The 20,917-nt window shown below is 40.9% G+C and overlaps 1 protein-coding gene across 5 annotated transcripts in view; it reads right to left on the bottom strand.

Moving 5' to 3' along the window:
* LOC125465448 (LIM/homeobox protein LMX-1.2) overlaps nt 1–19,636 on the bottom strand; it is a 197,910-nt gene extending 178,274 nt beyond the window's left edge. Inside the window, exons 1-3 of one of the 5 annotated variants that reach the window (XM_048558986.2) lie at nt 19,561–19,636; nt 16,720–16,842; nt 15,950–16,136 (exon numbers count right to left, since the gene is read on the bottom strand). In XM_048558986.2, coding sequence (XP_048414943.1) covers nt 15,950–16,136; nt 16,720–16,789 — 257 coding nt within the window. In that variant the 5' untranslated portion in view covers nt 16,790–16,842; nt 19,561–19,636. Of the gene's footprint in view, nt 1–15,949; nt 16,137–16,719; nt 16,859–17,088; nt 17,358–18,050; nt 18,110–19,560 lie in introns of those variants that run through there. The other 4 variants (XM_048558987.2, XM_048558982.2, XM_048558985.2 and 1 more) reach the window with 4 other exon arrangements.
* Nucleotides 19,637–20,917: the final 1,281 nt, after the last annotated feature.

The following is a 20,917-nucleotide window of genomic DNA, read 5'->3' as shown; positions in this document are numbered from 1 at the left end:
TAATAAAGTGTGGAGCTGGATGCAGCAGCATCTTAGGAGATAGTGTGGTGACACTATTGAACGCAATGTTCCAAATGCAGCCGAACTAAGGTTCTAAAAAGCTACAACATTACCTGCCAATTTTTAAACTCAATGTCCTGGCCGATGAAGGCAAGCATGCCATATACCTTGTCCACCTGCGTTGCCACTTTCAGTGACTTGTGTACCTGTACACCCAGATCCCTCTGCCTATCAGTACTCACAACGGTTCTGCCATTTACTATATATTTTCAAACTGGCTTAGACCTTCCAAAATGCATTACCCCACACTTTTCTGGATGAAACTCCATCTGCCTTTTCTCTGCCCAAGTCACCAATCGATCTATATCCTACTGTATCCACTGATGGTCTTCATTGCTATCCGCAATTCCACCAACCTTTTTGTCATCCACAAACTTACTAATCTAACCAGTTACATTCTCCTCCAAATCATTTATATATTACAAATAGCAAAGGTCCCAACACTGATCCCTGAGCATCAATCATCTTTGTCATTTCCTCAAAACACTAAATCAAATTAATGAGACATGACCTCCCCTTCACAAAAGCATGTTGCCTCTCGCTAATACCCCAACTTATTTCCAAGTGGGACTAAATCCTGTCTCGAAGAATCCTCTTCAATATCCTAGTCATTGTTCAAATTCCACCATGACAAATGGTGAAATTGAATTCAATTAAGGCTGAAATTAAAACTACTGGTAATTGTCATTTTTTAAAAAAATCATCTGATTCCCCAATGCCTTTTAGCAAAGGAAGTCTGTCATCCTTACCTAATCTGACCTACATGTGACTCCAGTCCAACAGCAACTACGACCCTCTGAAATGGCTGAGCAAGTCACTTATTTTATCAAATCACTGCGAAATGCAAAGAAAGGAATTAAGCTGATGGACCACTCAGCATCAATCCAGGAAAGACAGAGCAAACTAAGCCTTGTTGACACTGGAAAGTCGTCCTCATTAAAATCTGGGAACAGTACTAAAATCAGAAGAGCTGTCCCATAGGTTAGTAAAGCACTCTTGGAATTAAATGTGTAATCGCACAGACCATGTTCCAGAAGCCAACAACACCATCCCTCAGTATGCCCTGTCCCACCAGCAAAACAGAATGTCTCCCACCCCAGTGGTAGCAGCATAGTGGTTTACACCTGGGCGTGGATTGCCTGGGAGTCCTCAATATGGACTCCAGACCCAATGAAATTTCATGGCATCAGATCAAACATGGGCATCTTCTGATTATCTCCTATAGTCCTCCACCCTCTCACTGATGAACTGGAACTCGTCCATGTGAAACACCACCTGGAGGAACCACTGACAGTGGCAAGGGAGAAGACCATAGTCTAAATGGTGAACTTTAATGTCCACTACCAAGAATGACAGAGTAACACCACAACTGACTGAGCTGGCTGAGTCTTAAAGGTGATACCTGCCAAATTGAGTTTGTGGCAGATGATAAGAGACCTATCTTCATATTGCGCATACCCTCCACTGCATTGTGTGGCTTCACCACTTTGAGAAAAGGGATAGATCTAGAAGTTAAAAAACTTCTAGATCTGTAACCTCATGTATTGGCACTCTACGAGAACCATCAGGCAGGAGGTCAACTGTGGATCAATGGAAAGGCCACAACTGCAGCAGTCATCGCTGAAAATGAAGTGTGAACCTAGTCAAGCGATAACACAGGACCAATTACATTTGGAACAGCTGGTGCAGCCTGTAATAGTAAAGTTTGTAAGAACCCACAAATAATAGATTTAATTTCTGCAGTCCTGCCACATTCAGTCATGAATGGTGGCAGAGAGTTAAACAACTCCAGGAGGAGAAGGAAACTCCAAAAATATCCCCATTCTCAATGATGGAGGAGCCCAGCAAAACAGTACCAAGGACAAGAATGAAATATTTGCCAGATGTGTTAGGTGAATGACCCATCTTCAGCTCCTCATGAGGTCCACGGCATCGGATGCTAGTCTACAGAAAATTCAATTTACTCTCCATAATATCAAAAACTAGTTGAAGGCACTGGCTACTACAAAGACTTTCAACTCTGACCATATTCCGGCAATAAAATTGAAGACTTGTGCCGCAGAACTAGCTGCGCCCCAAGTCAAGTTGCTCCAGTCATGCTACAACATTGGCATCTACCCAGCAATGTGGAACTTTGCCTAAATGTTTCTTGTCCGCAAAAAGGAGGACAAATCTCTCTTAGCCAGTGACCACCCCATCAGTATACGCTTGATCATCAATGAAGTGATGGAAAGGACCAGCAAAGTGCTATCAAATGACACTTACTCAGCAAATAATCTATTCATTCATCTCAGTCTGCTTTTCATCAGAGTCACTCAGCTCCTGACCCCATTGCAGCCTTGTCCAAACCTGGACAAAAAAGCTGAATTCCAGAAATGGGATGAGATGTGGTTGATATGAGGTAAATAAGATAACTAAGTATGGCATCAAGTAGCCTTAGCAAAACTGCAGTGAATGGGAATGTACAAGATGCACTTCAGCAACTCAGCAAAGGCTCCTTTCAACATTTTCCAAACTGGTGACCTCAGCCACCTAGAAGGACAAGGGCAGCAGGTGCATGGGAATACCACCATTAGTGAGTTTTTCTTAAAGCCATAGATTAACCTGAGTTCTAGCTACACTGGTTTTCCTTCATTGTTGTGAGGTCAAAGCTTAGAACTCCCTCTTTAGCAGCATTGTGTAAGTACCTACAGTACATCCAGTTCAATAGGTCAAGAAGCTGGCTCACCACCAATTCCTCAAGGGCAACAGATGCCCAATAACTGCTGGTCTAGCTAGTGACACCCACATCCTAGGAACAAATAATTTTTTTTAAAAATCAAGTTTTTGAAGCTTTCTTTTTTATTTGTTTTTCCAGTGCATGGAAAACAAACTATAAATAAACTTCTTGCTCTGCCACAAAAGAAACAATGGAAGCACATTCTGTAGTTGGATCAAGTCAATGTGTGAATATACTTTGCCTTCAGATATAGGTAACTTGCAACATACAGCAATGGAATAAATTGAACAGAGAAGACTATTTGGCCCATCATGTCTATGTCACTCTACGTGATAGGGCTGCAAGTAAAATTGAATCAGGCAGTTTTCAACAGAGGTGCACCACACAAATGCCTTAATACTAAAGTAAAATTGGATGGAAACATACTGGGGCAAGGAGCTTGCACCAATTATTGGTATAAATTACAATCAGCAAGGTTTGCTATATTGTTGCTGGTTGTACAACTACATCTCTTTAACTCTTTAATGTCGGTCTAGGTTTACTTCAAGGACTACGTATAGGAACAGATTATATTTCTCCATTTAATTTACTCCTAGTCTCCAAGCCACTGCTGATAATTCAGTCAGTACTTGCACTAAAAAAAGTTGAATTATCCAGTGATTTGAATATTGTAATGGTTAAAATTCAGTGCTGGACAACAACTCAGCTCCTCGGGTGATTGACCTCAAATAATTCTTTGTTTCCAAAGAGGGGAGGTGCTATTCATGTGAAGTGCAAAATCTGGTCATGATTCTCCTCCACAAGTTTTAAAAAATAGGAGGTCAATTTAATGGCTTCTTTCTCCTCTAACCAACAATAATTAAACTTAGCCTAATAAGGGTGTTGACGCTATGCTCTTTTTGGTGTTTATGGCTCATCACCAAATTACATGGTGCATTTCCCCACTGAACTACATGGAGGATATGAGCAGGGGAGCTAATGAGGTTCGGGCTATTTATCTTTTATGAATGTGAAGGTTGATAGCAATGTTTATAAAGGCACGACCACCTTTTACAACAAAAGGTTATCATATCAAACTTAAAATCTACAAAACTCTTGCATTCTCAATCAGATCAGCTTCATAAAATGTGTACACAATATGCTAAAATTCTAAAAATGTAGTCAGTTTTTCTTGCAGTATGTACTGACAGCTGTGCAGAAAACCTGCAGCAATAAGTTCACTCTTGCCTCTTTTTGTGACAAACAAGAGATTTCTAAGCAACAGCTAACAATTGGAATTTGATTTTATTTAATCAGAACAATTTTAATCACAGTGAATATCTTGTTGGAAGGCAACAAAGGCAATACAAAATGTTAACACTGTCTTCACACATTGCTCTTAACTTTAATACTGTCTTTTGAAATCCACTCCTATAATTACCTGAAAGGTAGAATTGCTGAAATAATTTGGCACAGTCAGATGATTTCCACCATGTAAAGCATGCAAAAATTCAGAACAAAGTTGAGACAAAAGGATTAACATGCATAGCTTAAAGCAAATCTCATGTGTCCACAGATCTTAGTACAGCAATGTCATAACATGCATTGAAGGAAAGGATTAGTGAATAGCACCAAGTTTATCAAGATCAGTGCCGATTTCATCAAATGCTCTGACATTATTAGCGGTCAATTTAAGAACTATGGGGGTAATTTTATAAGGGAAAAAGAGACCATCTCCTTCACTTTTTACATGCAATGTAACTAAATCATACATGAACTATAGCTATGCCTTTTCTGCTGGAGGCCACGTGAACCATAGAACCTCCAGCTCTATTAGAACAATAGCCTCTTGCCCTAACATGTTTGGTGTGCAGCCAAGTTTCAGCCAGACACAACTGGGAAAATTCTGCTGAGATGGGACTATGTCAGGAACTGTTCTGAAATGGTTGTTCCAAACTTTTCCCTGGCCTGCCTACTTATCAGGTCATCTGACTGGCTCTGTAACATTCCACCCTCCCTGTCCAAACAAGCCTACTTGAAGAGGTGACATTTTCAACCTTATCTTTCTCTCCCTCTTCTGGTCTACCTCCTGCAAAACCTCTATGAAGTTCCTGGCCATGCATGTGACAAACAAAAGAAAGAATTCACATTTATATACCATCCACCAAGTCCCCAGTATATCAAATCACACTTCACAGATAATTTGTTGCCAAAGTGTGGTTTATTATTTTCAGAGGCAAATGCAGCCGGCAATTTATACACAGCCAGAACACAAAATATTTGCAGGACTCCACTGAACGGATGATGGAATGGGACTACCTGACTTTTTGTAGCAGAGTGCTAGCGTCAGACAGGCAACACTTCTTTCTCTGTAAAGCATTCTATGTTATGTCTCAATAATAGCAATGAGTTAACTATTTTTGCACATATTATTTGCAACTGTTTAGTGAGTGATGGCCAAAAACTCAGAGAACTTCCCAACTTTACTTCAGATAAGGTTACTCTGTGCTTTACATTCAGATGAACAAGTAGACAAAGTCTTGGTTTAATGTCACATTGTTTACTACTTGAAGTGAAACATTGGAATCTACGGGATTAAAAAGGACCATAGAATATACCTCACTGTCCTTTGCCAATGTCTAACAAACATGACACTTCTGATATTCATCTATTACTTTTCCTGTAGGGTCTAATCCAACTCTTTTGAGAATTCATTGGTACAGTCAGGCCCCACAGCACCACTTTAGCTGTTCATTCATCACTCTCTGAGTAAAGTAGTCTGCCAACACCACTCCATGAGTGGTTACTCAGAAGTGCACCACATAAGCCATTTTCTAATTTTCCCTGCTGTCCTTACTTGCAACATGTTCAACACTTTCCCCTACAGTAATCTGGGATCAACATTCATGAAGTAGGCAATAGTGAATGTGAAATAATATCTGAGCCCAGATAAACCAATGAAAATCCTAGTCTTCTTGTTTCCAAAACAATGAGATGGGAGGATGCAATCCATATCATTGTATAGCTTGCACATGTTGTAAATAATATGTGGGTGTTCCAGTTACCATCACTCCCACTAAAGTGCCTTTTTACGAAGAAAATGGTACATTAAAAAAATGGTTTGGTGTTATTATTCTAACCCCACAATACTCCTTCCGAAACCTTCTTCCATTAGAGATGGTACTTTTAAAAAAAGCACATTATTTATAAGAATCTTGCAGAATAACAAATACTGCAACTTCTGTGATGTTCTTCCAGTTACTTTGTCCGACGTAAAAGTAATCAGCTTGTCTGCAAGGATGAAAAATTGACAAAAAAAAAAATCCACCCCAGTCATGGATCAAAATTTGTGATTGTTGCAAGAGACATACAGGCCAGTACATTGATAGGTTCCAATCCTATTGTTGCTTGCTTAGCGAGACTCTGCTGACAAGGTAAGAGAGTGTACCAACAGTTTCACTATTACCCACTCCATCGTCCAGCCAAGATAAAATAAAATAATTTAGTGGCTGTGTTCAGGTCGACTTTGGGTGAGAACAGGATCAGTCCTGATTGCAATGATTAACAAGTCTCCAAAACTCAACACCTAGGCTGCTATCAACAACATCGTGACCTATCAGGAGTTAATACCATTAAGGATAAGAAGAGAGATGTAAACATCAAGGACACAGAGAAATGGAATGATACAGCACAGAAAGAAGCCTTTCAGCCCATCATGCCTACAACAGCAGCAGATATATTTGAAAATCGAAAGAAATTGAGATGAATGCACACATACATATCTACAGATATCAAAAGGCAGATATTACTCGACTTGAGTGACAAATTTCACCACTTTCAATTTCAACCACTAAATCGTTAAACACTTCACAGCATTGCAACTCAAGAGAGGCACTATCAGCAAGAAACTTCTCTGACTGATAGTAGATACTTTTGAGACCAGCTGGGCCCAATTTTAATACTGTACATATGGATGAATTTTGAATGGGTCAAATTCAGGCCCAGAATGTAAGAGGCTAAAGTTAAAACCCGGCAATCTGTGCTAAGGTCTGCAGGAAGACATCACAGAGGCAGGTAAACAGCAATAGGAGAAATATAAAACAGGAGTCAAACCATTGGTTGCTGATAATCCTTGGTGTTAAATGTACACAGCAGTGAATAGTGTGAATCAAGCTATATTGCATGCCTCAGCTATTTACTTGTCCTCACTCTAATTTCTTCAGCTGCTGAGGTTACAGAGAGACAAAGATAAGTCTGTCACCTCCATATTGTTTCCTTCATTTTACTGATGGGAAAATTAATTTTCCCAGAAAATAGGAGGCCATTGTTTATTCAGTAAACTGAGCAATATTTTTTAAGTATCAGCAATCTAAACATAGAGAGAATGAGGGTGTATTCTGATCCTCCCAATCTTAACACAGTTCCCCAATGACATGCTCTCCCAAAGATTCTTCGCACCGCTAAACTAGCACGTCAACAGCTGCTGTAGAAGGCGAACGATGACCGGAGGGGAGAAGAAAAAGCCGAATGAAGGTTAATCAAAATCTGGTTAAGAAAACCTGCAAGTGTTTAGTAACTTTAAATGCAGATGCTGTGTCACTCAGAGTTCAATGGTACTAATGATAAAGAAGCTGTTGCTATTCAAACGTGTAAAAGGCATTTAAAACTCTCTAGCTGAATGTTAAATTTTGATTCATTGTCAAATGTTAGTATGCTTTGTTTGTAAAAGAGGACTAACATTTGGAATGCATGAAAGTAAAGTATACAATGTCTCACTACATTAGTAAATATTGCACTTAATTGAGTAGATTGAACACTGATTGGAAAGGTAAATGCAGTTATGAATTGTAGGCTAATCTCCATTATCTAATAAAAGACATGATCAAAGCACAAAATATAAATGATCCAAAAATTCTAACAGCTTCTTCTGATTGCATTAATTGATTTATAAATTTGACAAACTTTCTTCAAGTTTCCTTTACATTCATGCAAGTCTCAAAATCTTAGAAAGTTAACTAGTAACAAAACATATGGAGTTTTGGAAAGGGAACGAGATTAACTTCAGTTTGCCCATATCCATGGTGAAAAGTGGACCATGATTTTGTGGCACTAGCCTGATGTAAATCAAACCAGTGAGCAGGTCACTTAGCAAAATCATAATGTCGCTTGCTGGATTAAGGCTTGCCCACACTGGGTTGATGAATGTTAGAGAGCTGCAATCCTGTATGAGGTTCCTTGGCAATTTTATAACACCTTCCTAATCACCCATGTAATGAATGGATTGATGCACAGCACATGTTCTAACCATTTCCAAACTGAAATCACAATCAAAGCCCTCACACTGCATAATGAAATTGGCCACTGCATGAAACAGGCAGATTCTAAGGTAAGTTCCTTTCAAATCGATACAAGTGCTAGGGACAGCGAGTCTGTTAACTCCACTCTAAGGGCATGACCACTCCATTAGGTGGTAGTCTTTTTTTTCTTACTCAGAGAAAACGAGGGAAATCAGTCTTGATGTGTTACAGAGATTAAATTACAGGATTTTCTAGATTTTTAAAAAATAATATACACATATGCTTTCTCTTTTCAATTTTCTCCCCCTTTATTTCTGCTCCCCCCACCCCCACTTCTGAGGGCAGTGATTCACTGTGAGACATGGCAGGCTGCGGTACCTGGTTCGCTTCATGTGCGAGTGTAAAGAGGAGATGTCAACCAGCTATTCCCAATAGGCTGAACATTACAATTGAGTCCAATACTGTCCTTAACCGACATGTACATGCGCAGATATATCCAACAGTATTCAATCAACAGCAGTCAGAAGTGGACCCTGACCGCTTGTTCCATTCTGATACTTTGAGGGTAACTGTGCCACTCTATCAGCCAAACGCAGCACCAATAAAGAATTTAACTCTCCTTGGAGGTATTGCTGGTACACAACTATCAGAGCAACTCAATATTCACTTCACCAACAATTCTTTGAATGTCTATGGAAGCAACACAAGGATAAAAAGCTGCACCCCCAACATTATGATATTCAACGATTAAATATATACAAATCTAATTGCCTGAAGAAGGGTCTAGGCCCAAAACATCAGCTTTCCTGCTCCTCTGATGCTGCTCGGCCTGCTGTGTTCATCCAGCTCTACACCTTGTTATCTCTAATTGATATTTGCCTAAAGCAGTATTTTTAATTGATCTATTTGTTAACTCACAGAAAGTGACTACACTGATACCATCCAGAATTTAACCAACACTACAATTATCCCACGGCTACTGATTTCCTTCAATGAACTCATTTAGCATGTTTTAAGACAGCGTCAGACTGCACTGAAGCTATAATAAGGAACAAGAGGTAATCTTCTTTAAGGTATGTCACACTGCTCCACTCCAGAATCACATCTAGATTTGACTTTACAGTTAGTCTGTTGCATTTGCATCACCGTGAAATAAAAATACTGCAACATAAAGATAACAGTACAATTGTAACTTTAGATTCCATCATATGCTATAACCTGAGACAAATAGCATGCTGGAAAATTGTGTACACACCAATTAAATTACTGCCTTATTTTAGCAGTGAGAATGGGGCTATGCTGCCTACCTTTTTAGCATTATGTCTTTAATTCAGCCACCATATGGCCTTACAATGAACAGAAGTAAAAGTATACAATTTGATTTACTAAAAATTAAGTACCCCGAAGAAACCTTTGCCTAGATAAATATTGCACATTTAGTTCACTTTTTCTTTACAGAAAGGTCAATATGAAGTATACTGCACATACAAAAAAAAATCAGTATTTAATAAAAATTGCATGGCCTCTGGGTTGGATTCCTTTAAGAATATTTTGCGTCAGCAAGTCTTTGGGGACAATACCAATCAACTGTGCCCACAATTTGGGGAGCATGTGCTGTAATCCAAATTAACAAATTAAAGTGGAGAAAGGAATTTGATTCCACACTTATGTAATCTTTTTCCTTGTGGTCTCAATCGATTAAAAATAGATAATGTATCAGCTTCTTCGGAATGTTAGGAAGAAAGCGATTAGGATACTATGTTTCAATTTGTAGGCCGCCTTTCATGTTAAAGTAGGTTCAATAAAAGGATGCAGAGAAAAAAAACTGTAGGTTACCATGCTGAAGATGCTTACTTATAAAAGTATTTCAGAACAGGGTTCTTCCAAAGAGCTGTTGATTTATGTGGCTGCATCCCATCTCATTAAATGTTTGTTGCTGTCAGTCTGAGGTAGTGTTCACAGCAGGCTGCCATGTCATGTCACACCAGGTATCACGATTCAACTGAGGTTAATAAGTATAAACTATTCTGCTACAGAACAGTTTACAGAACTCAGCTGCACCATTTAACATGTCAGGTCAATGTGTAACTTATTTGTACATTTAAATAATTTTGCATCAGATCCACAGGATGTCACAAGATTCCCTGCATAGGTAAATCAAACTTTAGTATTTCAGACTTTGCATAATAGTGGGCACAGACCTCAGCCAGTGATAAGGAAATGTAACATTATATCAGTTCACATTAAAAGAAAATCATTCACAACTACAATAACCTAAACAAAGATTTTCCTATGTAAGCATTTACTGCCAGTATCCATGGCAATGGATTTTCATGCTGTAGGTATGAAATTCACATTGTTGCCACTAACCACTTAAAGCCTTATTGGGAAGCCTAGTGAATGCCTGACAAAAGTTGATGCAAAGCAATAGTTGTTGTCTTTTGTTTAGTTGCCAGGCTTCTAGCAGAGTACTATTATGCCCCAGTGATTGAAGGGGCCATGTTAAAACCCTATATATAAAAAGAGCCTAAATTTTAGTGACAAGCATGAAGTGTGATAATGCAGTGGACAGCTATGTGGGGTAGACCTTTTATTTTTTAAGAATGACATCACATTGATTCTCTTCGGAAAACCTAAAATTTGGTGAAAGTCGTACCAAACTAACTAAGAGCTAGGCTTAAGTCAGAAACTCACACAAGAAAAGGTGAAACAAACTGAGCCCTTGTGCTGTGAATTCAGAGAATTGGTCACAGGTAGAGACTTCAGATCAGAAACCACAGAATAAGTACTCAACTTGTATTAGTCAATGGCATTTCACCCCAGACAGTAAAGAGCAGAAGGGTGGAGGCAAATGCTTGTAAATATTGTACAATTCTGAGGTGTCAGTAATGAAAATTTGGTAATAGTAGAGAGATCTTTGTAACGTGTGAAAAGTTTTTTTTTAAATTATTCAATTTGTAATGAATTCCTTCCATACAGCACAATGTAAATAAATATTTTACACAATTATAGAATGATCATAATTCCACTGAAAGATGTTTTTTTCTGAATATGTCAATTAACTATCCACAACAACAATTAAATGGCTGGCACACTTGCTCTTTCCAAAAATCTCATGACTACATGGAAGTTAACAATTCCTCATAAACCTATCTCAGTAACTACTACTTGCTGCCCGAAGCAGCAAGATAACTTGGGGTTCTGTCCTCAATTGAAGCTTTGCAATGGTAATCCCTTGATTAAATGACAGCCTTACGTATGTTGTCAAACATACATTGTATAACGGTATCATGTTATGGCAATTTTGATTTATTTGCTTAGAAGAGTTGTTCCATCGACAACACCGTTACAAGAGCACACTTCCGATAGGACTGAAGAACGAGCCCGTTCCAAAAAGGAAAAATCATTCAAAGAACGTAGGAACTACTGTAACAAAAATATCTGCTTATCAATGTGATCATTTCCAAGAACTTGTTTTGATTTTTAACAGCCATTATACCAATTCAGTCGCAAACTATTTACATCAGCCGCCTGCAACGAACAGAATAATTATTTGTAACTACTCAAAATCATTTTGAATCAATCGCCTTGCATTGACTAGCAAAGGGAACACAACCGCACAATGAGCTAAACCTCTCAGAACGTATTGACTTATTCAGGCACGCTACCGAACGTAATTGCAGTGTTTTCCTTGTAACTGTTAATAACTCAGCCTTCTTCTGCAATTGTGTGCATTTTGTTTTTCATTTCATAGGGGTTTGCCTCGTTGCAAAAAAAACCATCGTTCGTTGGCAGTGCGGCCGTTTGTTTTCTGCCGAGTTCACGCAAAATATAAATCGTTCCATTCCAAACGGGGTGCCTCCTTGACATTATAAATAAAATGCACACAGGACTATAACTGGCCTTCAGAGATTGTGATTTTGAAAAGCGAAAACCCTTCTGTACTGCTTCGGGGCCTAAAGGTTTTATTAAGATCGACTTCACCGTACCAACTAAAGCTTCTCAAGCATTTCAAACGCTCACTTCACAAGGCATCACAGAAGTCGAGGCATTGCAATGAGCTTATTTCTCTTGAGGGTTAGTCCTTCGGCTCTTGATCTAACCCATCTAATTCCTATACATTGAAATCCCGCGTCATCAACCGCGACAAAACACACAAAAAAAGAGAAGGCGCTAAGATGTGTTGAGAAGTCGTCGTTCCTCTGGAATTGTTTAAACACATCTCTTCGGGATATATCTGTGGGGAGGGTAACACTGGGAAGTTTTCAGTCTACTTTTTAATTGGATGCTCAAATTCTCAGACCGCAGTGAACAAACTGCCAAACAAGTTAAAAATAGTCACCCCCACCCAAAAAATGGGATTCTGCAACACCCCCACCCCCATCCACAGACACACACAGACAGCCAAGCGTTAATGAGAGGGCAGGTTTGGGCCCAGTCTAACAGGCAGGTAGCTGAGAGCTCTGGATTTCCCCTCGCGTCTGCTTCTCCTACCACCTGTTACTGCGGAGACTGCAGAGATCAGACACGATCCTGTAACTTTTCTTTTTGTAAAAAAAAAGTGAAAAGACAGAAATAAATCATGTCACTTTTGAATGGTTGGATTTTTGTTTTGTCAAGAAGCCGAATAAATCAGCGAGCTGCAACGTCGTGTGCTGTGCTTCTCGCACGATTCCGATCAGAATTTGTGTCTGGCCTTAAAGGCGCCGCCTCTCTGCATCAACTTGACACGTGAACTCAAACATTTCCAACAAACTCATGTAGCATTTCTTTTTCCTCACACCATCAAATAACGTTCACAGACATGCGAGATGGACCACACTCTGCAATTAATCTACACCTCTCTCTGCCTCTTTTATATTTCCCCCTTCCCGCTCTCCCCTTTTTCTTCCCTCCTTTCTGCTCCCCCTTTCATTCCCTTTTCTCCTTCCTGCTCTTTTTTTCTGTCATTCCCACTCTACCTCTTTTCATTCCTGTCCCTCTTTCCCACTCTCCCCTTTTCCCTTTCTCTTTCACACTCTTTTTTCCCTTTCTCTCCTTCCTGCTTTCCTTTTTTCCCTTATCACTCTTCCCTTTTCCTTTCTCTCCTTACCAACCCCTTTCTTCCTTTCCCTCCTTCCTGCTCTTTCCTTTTTTCTTTGCTCATTCCCGCCCACACCTTTCTCCACCTTGGCCTATTCCCTTCCCACCTTCCGTTCACATCTTCACCCCCTTTCCACATTTCCTCCTTTCCCCTTCCGTCTTCACACCTTTCTTCGTCTACTTCTCCTCTGCCCGTCTTTCTCACCCCCACCTTCTGTCCGTGTGTCGCTCCTTTCCCCACCGTCAGGGCTTCCCAACGCGCTCTGGAATAATGTGGCTGGAATTGCCCTTTAAAAGGAAGCGACCTAGTCCCGTTTCTGTTTCAGATTGTTAGGTAGGAAATACCTGTTTACGAAACGAAAACCTAACTATAATATAAATAAGGACATAATAGTTAGGAACGTCGTTAATAATTTAGAACAAGAACCAATGCGTGGATATAAAACACAACTTTTACGCCGTACCAAGTTCTCCTTTCGCAGTGTAATTTTAGTTTAAGAATTCCAAGACACAGCAAGGCCCACTCCGGTCCAAGGATTCACAATAACATTTGTTTTCTCGCCTTCTCTGTCCCTCTCCCACTCGAGCATCTGTTGGGCAGGATCTATTTATGTCACAACCGTCCTTCGATATTCAAAACTGGATTTGTACTTTTTATAAAAATATTTTTGGACGCATTTTCCAGCTGATCAAAAGCAGTCAATTGTAAATGCTGCTTTGATCTACAGGCCGTCTAACACACTTGTTGAACCGGCCAAATCCAGCCGCTTGGTTTTGAGTTCAAACTGTGGTCCCAAAACCCGTTCAACGTGACTTTCAGCAGAACCTGTGTATTCATCCAACGGCCTGTGTGTGAAACCGACGTCTTTTTGTCCCAGATATCACCGCATTCCGGGCTCTACTGCAATGAGAGCGTTTGGGAAATGTGTGAATGACGGGCTTTTTAAAAATTATTTTGAAAGGTCTTTAAAAATACCGAGCTGGGACGGGCTGATGGTTTTTTTCTCTCTCTCTCTCAGTTTCTCATATTCAGAACTTATACAAATATCTACGTCTGACCCATAAACGTGAGAAAGCAGAATAATTGCGGATTGAATCAAACTCTCAAAACCCAGTGACATCTCAAACAGCGATTTTTTTTTGCCAAAGCAATTCTGCCCAGTGATTTAAAACAAAATGCATTTTAAAAAAAACAATACATATATATAAGCCGTCCTGGAAATGTATCAACAGAGAGGAAAAACCAGCACTGGCTGATTTCCGGGGCTTTTATTTGGAACCTCGCTCGCTCTGAATGGAACATGTCAATTCGGCTCCTCAAGCAACAGCAGTGGCTCAGTCTAGTCTGTCCCATCAGGGCGAATCTTTGTTGGGTTGGGAGGCGGAGAGTTTTTGTGTGTGTTGGGGTGAGGGGGAGCTGAAACTGTCCAGGACGGTCGGATGGCACCGTTTTAACATCGCTCTGGCGGGTCTATTGCGCCGTGTGCATTATTTTGCCCGAGTGTTGTGTGTTATATTTAGTCGTGCGCGGTCTCTCCGGTAGCTTCAGAGAAGGGCAATAGTGTTGGAGGAGCCCAGGTGATCACACCGCCTGCACCTTCAGCGTTATTCCTCCCCCGCCAAAACAGAGAAAAAAAAGCAAGAGGATCGCAATGGAGAGAAACAGATAAATAGCCAGTGGAGAGGGGGAAGGGGGGCAGTGGCCGATCCGCGGGGAGATGTGAATTAAACACACAGACGCACACAATACATTCGATTCCGTTCACTTGCGATTTGTATCGGCTGCCCTCATTTTATCATTAACGAAAATTGTGCGCACATTGCTGTTTCTGGTGAAGATAAAGATGGGGAGAAAAAATACTCGATGCACCGTTTGGGGTTTTGTGGTAAGTCTCCTCAGACATAAACGAAGCTCTTCGTTTTTTGAGAGAATAAACGATGCAAACTCATTTGTTAGTTATTCTATTTCCAACTCCAAAGTACTTCGTGAAAGGAGCAAATATTAAATATGTACACACAGTTATGCCACAAATTGTGCTACAAACACCCATATCCACAGTTACACTGCCAATCTTGGCTAATATCGATATTGTTCTCATTGTCGTTCCACTCACACACATAAATATATTTACCATTAAAAAAGAAATTCTTTGACATAGAAAATGGACCAAATTAGCTTTGCTAAGGGATTGCCACTGTCGAATGATTGCGGCACCGTCACTGTATGTTAGACAAAAGACAAACTGCACCAAAGAAGTGACAGAGAAGATTTCGCTGGTGTTTTCCTAGCGGAAAAGTGGAGGCACCGACCCTCACGTGAAATGGAAGCTAATCAATGGTTACATTTCCACCCTGAAGGAGTAAAGCAGGCTAACAGGCCTTGAAACCGACATTTGCAAATCTGTTACAAACAGCCGTGTTTTTACAGAAATAAAAAGCCTTTATTATCACGCATTAAATATTCTGAGAGGGGAAATCCAGAAGTACTGCCAAGTAAAATGCGCGGGCCCAGTTGCTGCTTCGCTTTTGCAACCAGGCTTTAAAAATTTCTGCTTCTTAAAAAAAAATCCTGGGTCAAAAGCTCTGGTTAAAACAAAACTCACCGTTAATAATGGTGAGTAGACAGCAAGAGTTACCATGGAAACAATATATTTGGGGGTGAAGGCAGCTCGCTTTTTTTTGTAAAACAATATGGAAAGTTGCGGCGTTAGTATATTGCTCACCCCTCAAAAAAATCCTTAATCATTGCAGAAGAAATAAATTAAACGTACAGTCGCCCCGTGTTCCTTAAACAATATGTGCACGAACTTACTGTTCGTAGTCGTGTTTGCAGTAAAGTTTCCTGTCTCGGAAATAACAGCTCCTGGTGAGAGGCTGTTGACATACGGTACACTGCAAACAATGTTCGTGCCAGGAAGCTTCATTCACTCTCATCAGGAAGCGATCTTCGATAGGTCTTTGACAACCGTCACATACTTCTTTACGTTTACAGTCAGAACCTGCAGCAGCAAACAAACACAATAAAATTGAAAATAAATTCTTGCTGGATGACGACGCTCTTTTTAAAAAAATTTTGGTCATTTTAATGTTGACGAAAACCCGTTCCCCAACTCAAGCATCTGTCCTGTATCCCACCCCATTCACACAACACCCCCGCCCCCCTGCATGACCCCAGCTAGGATGATTCATCTCTCTAACCCGCGTTCCCCACTTCTAACAACAAAGATTTGTTAAGGGACTGCTCGGGAGAATGTGTCACTCCTTGAGCACAGAGATTTGGTTGTCGAAAGCAGAAACAACTTGGAGAAAGTCCCGTATCGACCGGCAGCGACGTTTACATTACTCCTCAAACGCTGTTTCACAGAGAAATTACGGCGTGCAGTGTTGTTTTCACTGAGGATCCGAAATCCCGGGCTGTTTGACACATCCACAACTGGCCACTCGCTTATTGAAATGTACCCAGCTCTTTCACACAGTTACCAAACTCAGCAATCGCTTGATTCGCGAAATGCAACAAATGGCGCTTACTTTACTTTCAAATAAATGACATTGTATAAATGATAAAAAAAAGACTTGATTTACCCAGTAGCATTCCCAGGGTAGCAGGACCTGAACGTAACGGGTGCTCCTCCATTTTTATGCCGTCCAGCATCTTTCGACAGTCGGGTTCTCTTCTGCTGAAGCCCCTGGTCAGAGACTCGGGACCTGTAGCGAGAGCCATCCTTAGGATTACTATTCTGAAAGCACTAAGCGGCGTCCACCAACACATTCACCAACCCTTCCCCCCGCCCACCCCACAACTCCCAACTTTAATGCTAACTTTAGCACAATCGATACAAACTATTTCCTACACACGTTCACATGCACTGGAGGAAGAGAGGGAGGGAACTGAGGCGGGAGGCAGATCGCTTTGTAACTTGGTATTGGTGAGTAATTGATCATTGCACTTACAAGATCAGCACTTGGTTAAGTTTAAAACTAAAGGCTGCCGTGAAATAAAGACGTTACTTATTGGCACCTGAGGAAGCACGGTGAAGGAGGGCGGGAATATACTCGCTAGGACCAAACTCGCAATCTCCAACCTTCTCCCGGTGATTTCTCTTTTTTGAGGGATTGTGGGGTGGGGGGGCGGTGGGAAAACAGAAAGAAATGAACCAGGAGTAAATCCCAAAGAAGCGAGATGAAGGTTTTCCCCGGGTGCTGGGGTGGGAATGTGCCATGGACCGTTCTTTGGGGCGGGGTGGGTATAGAACCAGGGACAGAGAAGAGGAGGGGAGGAGGAGGTTTGCGGGGTTGGGGGGGGGGGTGGGGGGGGGAAGAGCCCAGCGCACGGATACATACGCCAGCACGCTTGTGATGCGCCTCCCCACCCCTCGACTCCTGAACACGATCCTGGCCGCTGTAGCAATGCGCCTCCCGAGGGCCCGCTGCACTCATTTAGTCTCTCACACACGGAGACATAGACCAGGTGCGGCTCCCACTCACCGGCACAACTCCACACACACTCTCTCTCTCTCTCTCTCTCTTCAAACTAACACTTCACAGCTTCAAAGCAAAAAATAAGCAAAGCGAAAAACCTGGCTGTAAAAAGCACCCAGATTTTTCTCTCCCTCAGCTTATGTCACTGCTGATTCCTATCACCCCCTCGAAACAATATTTGGAAAATAAAAGTTTCACGAGACAATATTTCTGGATAAATCTGGCGAAGTGCATATTTCTGCCCTTGGAAATGTGAGCCGGCGTAAGTGACGAGTTAATGGTTTCGGAAACGCTTGTGTTTTTGTTTATGTTAAAATGACAGGGGAGGAAATCGTTAACTGTGACCAATTGCCGCCCAGAGACTACGCTATAGCTGGGAAAGGTGAGAGAGCTTCCCGATATACCGAGGACAACCGAAGGCGTCTCGTTCTGACCTTTCGCTTGTGCTGTGACTGATAGCGTGGTCCCGAATAGGTGGCTGTTCCTCACTTCACCCAAGATAAAGCGTGTTAAATGTTTACTGTAAAATACACGCACACGTTTAAAAGTGCGTTCCCACAACGCATTCCCAAAAGCCAAGCAAAGACTATCTCTCCTGCAGAGCATCGACCGAGCTCGGGCACTTGATGCGCGCTGAGATTTTAAACCAATCTATCAGGGCTCCTAACGACTCCCTGGTAGTTTTAAAAATAATATATGTGTAATGTATATTACAACAAAAGCGAAGCTTCACACTTGATTTCATATTTAATGATTAAATCAGGGATGATCGCGGACAAGAAAACGAATGTTTGAAAGCCAGGATCGCTAACGAGGTTCTTTTTTTAATCCCTGAGCAAAGTGCGAATTTTGCACCTGGCTATCACGCCTGATAATCTCCCCAGAAGCAGGGAGCGAGATAGACTGTGCTCAGGACCCTGACATCTACGGCCCAGCTCCATGCTTGTCTCTCCGCGCTGAAATATGCACTGATAGATTGCTCAGATATGTGCGGCTTTGCGGGAATTCATTATCATTTTGTATCCTTTTTTGACTGCAACAAGGGACTGGAGATAATATTCAAGCAGGTCCTTCGAAGCGAGACATCCGTAAATATACTCCTCACACCCCAACCCCCCAAACACACACACGTTTGATTCTGGATTCATCAGCCATCTGCAAACACAGGCAGCAAGCGTGTCCTGAAGTCTATCACTAAAATATAGCCTGCAAAGTAACCGGAGAGGTCCGACAAGACTTAGATGTACAAAGAACGTATCATATCTGGACGGTTACTTTGAGACGCTTTATTACGTTCTTTTTAACTTAACGCTTGGCGTTTTAAAGTCGTAATATCTCAATTAAAATATTTTTCGTCTTCCTTTAATAACATCTGAATTTCATCAATCGCATATGTCCCTAAGTGTGAGTGAGCCGCCCTCAGTAAGATCAGTGTCGGCGGTTTGATTATGCTGTTGAAGAAACTGTCTCACTCTTCTCTGATCAGACTCTGGACTTCTAAAACAATTATTGAAATAATGACCGGTGGCGAGTCTTCGTAACTTGCGTGTAAATTTCCCCAGTAATAGCACTGGGCAGTTCCAATTACGGTCCTTTCTTAAAACAAAAAATGACTTTAGTCTCTGGACGGCACAGAGGAGATCAATGTGGATGAAGTGTAGGATGAGCAAGTTAAGATCGTGGAGTCTTCCTTCATTAGAGCTCAAGCGTTAAATAACAGAGGCTTAAAAAAAAGACATACACACATCACTGGGCCGCTTTCACGCTTTTAAACGCAGCTGGAATTGGTCTCTCACGTTTTTGCTTCTAGTTTAGGGGAATTTGACCGCGCAGCGACCAATGCTACTTTTGAGTCGATCGAGCAGAAATCAACGGCACAGTCAGTGGGGTACTGTGACCGTCAGCCGCTAAACCATTGGGTTTATTTAATTAAAATGTACTTACTTTCCGTTACTTGCCTATAAGCCACACACCGCGAGAAGCACAACGGAACAAGACTGATACGACTGTGTAAACTCTTCTCGCGCACAACGGGAGATTATACCGAACGGGACCATTCGTCCGCTAATGTCAAATCGCCGCGCAATCCATTGGAAACGATTACGGATCATATCTCGACATAATCCATGCACACAAAATTGTCGACACTACTTTAGAGTTGGGGTTGGGGGAGTGTAACGGGTCGTACTTAGTAAATTCTAATTGGCATCCTGAGGAAATCGCGTGCTTATTTTAGGTTCATAAAAATCACACATTGATTTTATTAAATGTTTATTATTTGAAACGTGCAATTTCACGTTAGTTGGCGGATGAAAGGAAACATGTTTAATTAAAATAAAATGCTTGAGTAAAAACAAACCTTTTAAAAATAACTAGGTCAAAATATATTTTATATGTACATCATACTCTGCTAACTAATTGTTCCGAATACTTGCTCGACTCTACACATCCAACGATGAATATTCCATTGCTTTTTGTGTTAGGGAACCAGGGAAAATTAGCACACGGGGATTTATCTCTCGGTTTCCAACAATTTCACTTTAGAAATTTTCGATTTCTGGGTTAGAAATTATAGGATACAAACGTGGCCCGCGTTGAGAATATGTGGCCTTGTTCTCCATACGATTCGGTTTTGATGTCGTATTCATCGAATAGATTTTTAAAATTCTCGTTATTTCCAATTGTCCAAAACATGTTTTAAAAGAAACAGGAACTGAAGGAAATTTACAAGCAACACAACATAGTTCCGTTGCCAATTCGAATACAATCACATTTTATAATCACCAAAAATTCATAATATGGACTACAGTGCAAGGCTATTGCAGAGCGAGAATTTCTTTATCATTAAGATTTCACATTTTTGAAATGCTTCCATTTACAGTCATTCTTTTAACACATTGAAACCGAGAACCAAGACTGGCTAAAAACAAACTATACCATCGCCTCTAATTTCTTCTTGTAAATATTTGAATTGCAGTGTTTGATTTTAGACACTTTGCTCGATGTCGTGATGTATTCTTAGTTACATCTGTAAATGTGCGCTGCACTGTTATTTTCTGTGTTCAAACGCTTATATTTCTCGTTGTAATTTTCAGGGCGATAACGCGCCAGCACTCAATTGAGAAATAGCGACAGTGCTAATACAAATTAACGTTTTTCACTGCAGACCATTACTGTTATTTAATATCTTAATTCATACAAGTGACACAACCGAAATGTCACCAACATGAATACTGAGGCAGCATGAACTGACTTCTATGTTTCAACTATTTTTGTTCATTTCGGGACTCGGGCTAGAGCG

The sequence above is a fragment of the Stegostoma tigrinum genome, chromosome 29 (assembly GCF_030684315.1).
Source record: "Stegostoma tigrinum isolate sSteTig4 chromosome 29, sSteTig4.hap1, whole genome shotgun sequence".
Classification (NCBI taxonomy): Eukaryota; Metazoa; Chordata; class Chondrichthyes; order Orectolobiformes; family Stegostomatidae; genus Stegostoma; species Stegostoma tigrinum.
The sequence above is the reverse complement of the archived record's forward strand: the minus strand, read 5'-3'. Positions and strand labels throughout refer to the sequence as shown.